The sequence below is a fragment of the Gadus morhua genome, chromosome 10 (genome assembly GCF_902167405.1).
Source record: "Gadus morhua chromosome 10, gadMor3.0, whole genome shotgun sequence".
NCBI lineage: Eukaryota > Metazoa > Chordata > Actinopteri > Gadiformes > Gadidae > Gadus > Gadus morhua.
Genome location: NC_044057.1, coordinates 18,617,780 through 18,620,631, shown reverse-complemented (window position 1 = coordinate 18,620,631; position 2,852 = coordinate 18,617,780). Strand labels below are relative to the sequence as shown.

Genomic DNA, 2,852 nt, shown 5'->3' with positions numbered 1-2,852 from the left:
CCCCCCCCCCCCCCCCCCCCCCCCCCCCCCCCCCCCCCCCCCCCCCCCCCCCCCCCCCCCCCCCCCCCCCCCCCGACCCCAGCGCCCCTCTCTCTCAATCTTTTTTTCCCCTCCCTCTCCCTTTCTCTCTCTCCCTCGTTCGCCCTCTCTTTCTCTCTCCCTCCCTCTCTTTCGCTCTCTTTGCCTCAATCCCCCCCCCCACACTACTCTCTCTCCCTCCTTTGCTTACCCCCCTTCTCTTCTATTCCTGACTTTGATGTAGCACTGCTGGTAATGTGCTATTTTTCTTGGCCATTGTGTCCAGATGGAAAATACAATGTAACAAAGTACTAATTTCTGCCCAAGTGCATCACTTTAACTTTTTTGCATGTGACTTTAAAAGATGGGGGCGCGGTTTGTAGGTGACACCGGCTCCCTAATACCCCTTTAATCCTTTGCTCAACAAAGAAGACCAGAGCAAAGGAGAAGTCTCTACCACAGACTACTTAGTGGTTTAAAATACACGTGGTGACATCATGATAACAAGACATGCCCATTATCTGATGCATTGGGTGACATTTGGACACTTTGCATTAGTCGTCATAGAGACAGAAACATTGCTGTATATACAGTGCATATCTGTCTGGCACTATGGACTAGAAGTGTGGATTCGCAGCATTGCTATGAGAGGGACTCTTCGTGAGAGGAATTCAGGATGCAGGATCCTGCCGGTGATGAAAAAGAAAGCGATCTCGCTGTCCAACGCAGAACATATAAAACAAATCACAACTCGAATGAATCGGCTGATTCAATTAGTTTTCCAGCAATTCATCCAATTATTTATTTTTACAGATGTGTTTTTTTTTTACCAAACAAGCAGCCCTCATATGCTGTCTCTATCCACACACACAGGGTATAAGTTATTTCTGCTCGCATAGTTTTCACAATCCCTAGATTACCGTACACTTTGCATTACACATGTGGGATCAGTGTTGCTGTAGTTGAATATAGATGCAGTTTGTTGACATGCAGAGCGGGGCCATTGCTATAGTAGTGCTGTGCAGGGTTTAACAGGTCGCTGAGGAGAGGCCCCCGGGGCCCCAGCAAAGGTCCTGCGTGGGACCCACTAGAGGGATTCTTTTTTTTTCCTGGCAGACGTTTGCGGTCCATGACAATGACAGAATGGTATCGCTAGATCAGAGCACAGGGGGGACACAGGGGCCGCTGCCGGTGTTTCCAACATGCAGCCTATATGGAAAAACAGAGTCTTTTTTAAATACATCAGTGGAAAGAACTAGTGGAAAGACGACCCCGCCTTTGTTTCTATATTGATCTGTGCGGTTAAGCCTTTTGTTATAACAAATTATATACCTGGTCTTTTGCATATATATATATATATATATATATATATATATATATATATATATAGAGAGAGAGAGAGAGAGAGAGAGAGAGAGAGAGAGAGAGAGAGAGAGAGAGAGAGAGAGAGAGAGAGAGAGAGAGAGAGAGATAGAGAGAGATATGGATACATAGATGAAGACATATATCTTTATATGTGGATAGACATATACTGTGTATATATGTATGTATATATGTGGAGAGCAAGATGGATGCATAGATTTAGACATATTTCATAGAGCTCTGAAGCAGTGCATTGTAAACAGAAACGATCACTATGTAAACTGGAGATAAGGGATTTAGCAAAATATCCCTGAACCAACAGTGGTTCAACCTTTTCATCTAGTTTGGTTTATGCCTAATCTCTTCTTTTACTTTCTTTGCTTCAAAACACCTTCATTCAAATCGGAAAAAAAAACACAATGAAGGCTACTGTGTGTCTACACGGGTTTCGTTTTCTGGGGCATTAGTTATGCATTATAACAACTAATTGGATGAGTGCTGTTATGCAGCACTCTGATCTTTAAATACACTATCCATTATGGCAGAGATTAGATGCAGGGTATGGGTTACAACTTGTGTGGGTGCGAGTGCAAGCACAGGCGTGCGCGTGCAAGCACATGCGTGCGCGTGCGCGCGCTCGCGCGTGTGTGTGCGTGTGTGTGTGTGTACGTGGACACTATACATCTACTGTTGTGTCAGCGAAGAAAGGCTCTTTCTTCAAATATACTTTAATTTGATCTTGGTGTCTGTGTACCTGTGTGCTAATCTAGCCCGTCTGCCCTGCATCCCGGTCTGCGCATCAAAGGCGCTCCTCAGACTGAGGGACCAATCGAAACGGACGGGGAGGGAAGCGGGGGAGGGGCCGGGGATGTGCCGCGGGGCAGACAAGGTCAAACCGCGTGTGCTTTGACTACAAACTAGCCTCCTGCCGACCAGCCGGCCATGTGCCTGTCAAATTCCTCAGAGAGACAAGAGCAAGAAGAGGGAGATAAAAACAAAACAAGAATCGCATGACCTCATTTGTTTGGCTGCCCCGTCATAGCATGATCTGTTGCTTCTCTGGAGCTCGGTGGGTAGACATGACATGAATCAGGGTCAGGGGTCGGAGGCTGTACTGGGGCCACCTGAGAATGTATGCATGCCTTCAATGTAAGTGGCTTTGGACAAAAGTGTCCTAAGTGGTTTATAGATATATAATGTATCAAATTTGGTTAGGATTTATAAATGTAAGCAACATCTTTGGATGCTGTTTCTGAGACTTGGTTGGCCTAGTCGGGTAAACCCCCTTCTCACTTTTGTATAAATTCACATACAACCCCCCCCCCCCCCCCCCCCCCCCCTCCCTCTTTCCTTTTCCTTCAGAACTACAACATCTACCTGGATCCATGCTCCTATTTTGCTCCCAGCACAGCCACTGATCTTCTTAATCTCGCTTCAGCTGAAAAAAACGTTTTCCCGTCCATTGCCTAGCC

The 2,852-nt window shown here is 46.4% G+C and overlaps 1 protein-coding gene across 1 annotated transcript in view; it reads left to right on the top strand.

Moving 5' to 3' along the window:
* The window catches only part of atrx (ATRX chromatin remodeler), a 13,828-nt gene extending 11,627 nt beyond the window's left edge, over window positions 1–2,201 (top strand). The window contains exon 23 of the mRNA XM_030367743.1: window positions 2,151–2,201. Coding sequence (XP_030223603.1) covers window positions 2,151–2,201 — 51 coding nt within the window. The remainder of the gene's footprint in view (window positions 1–2,150) is intronic.
* Window positions 2,202–2,852: the final 651 nt, after the last annotated feature.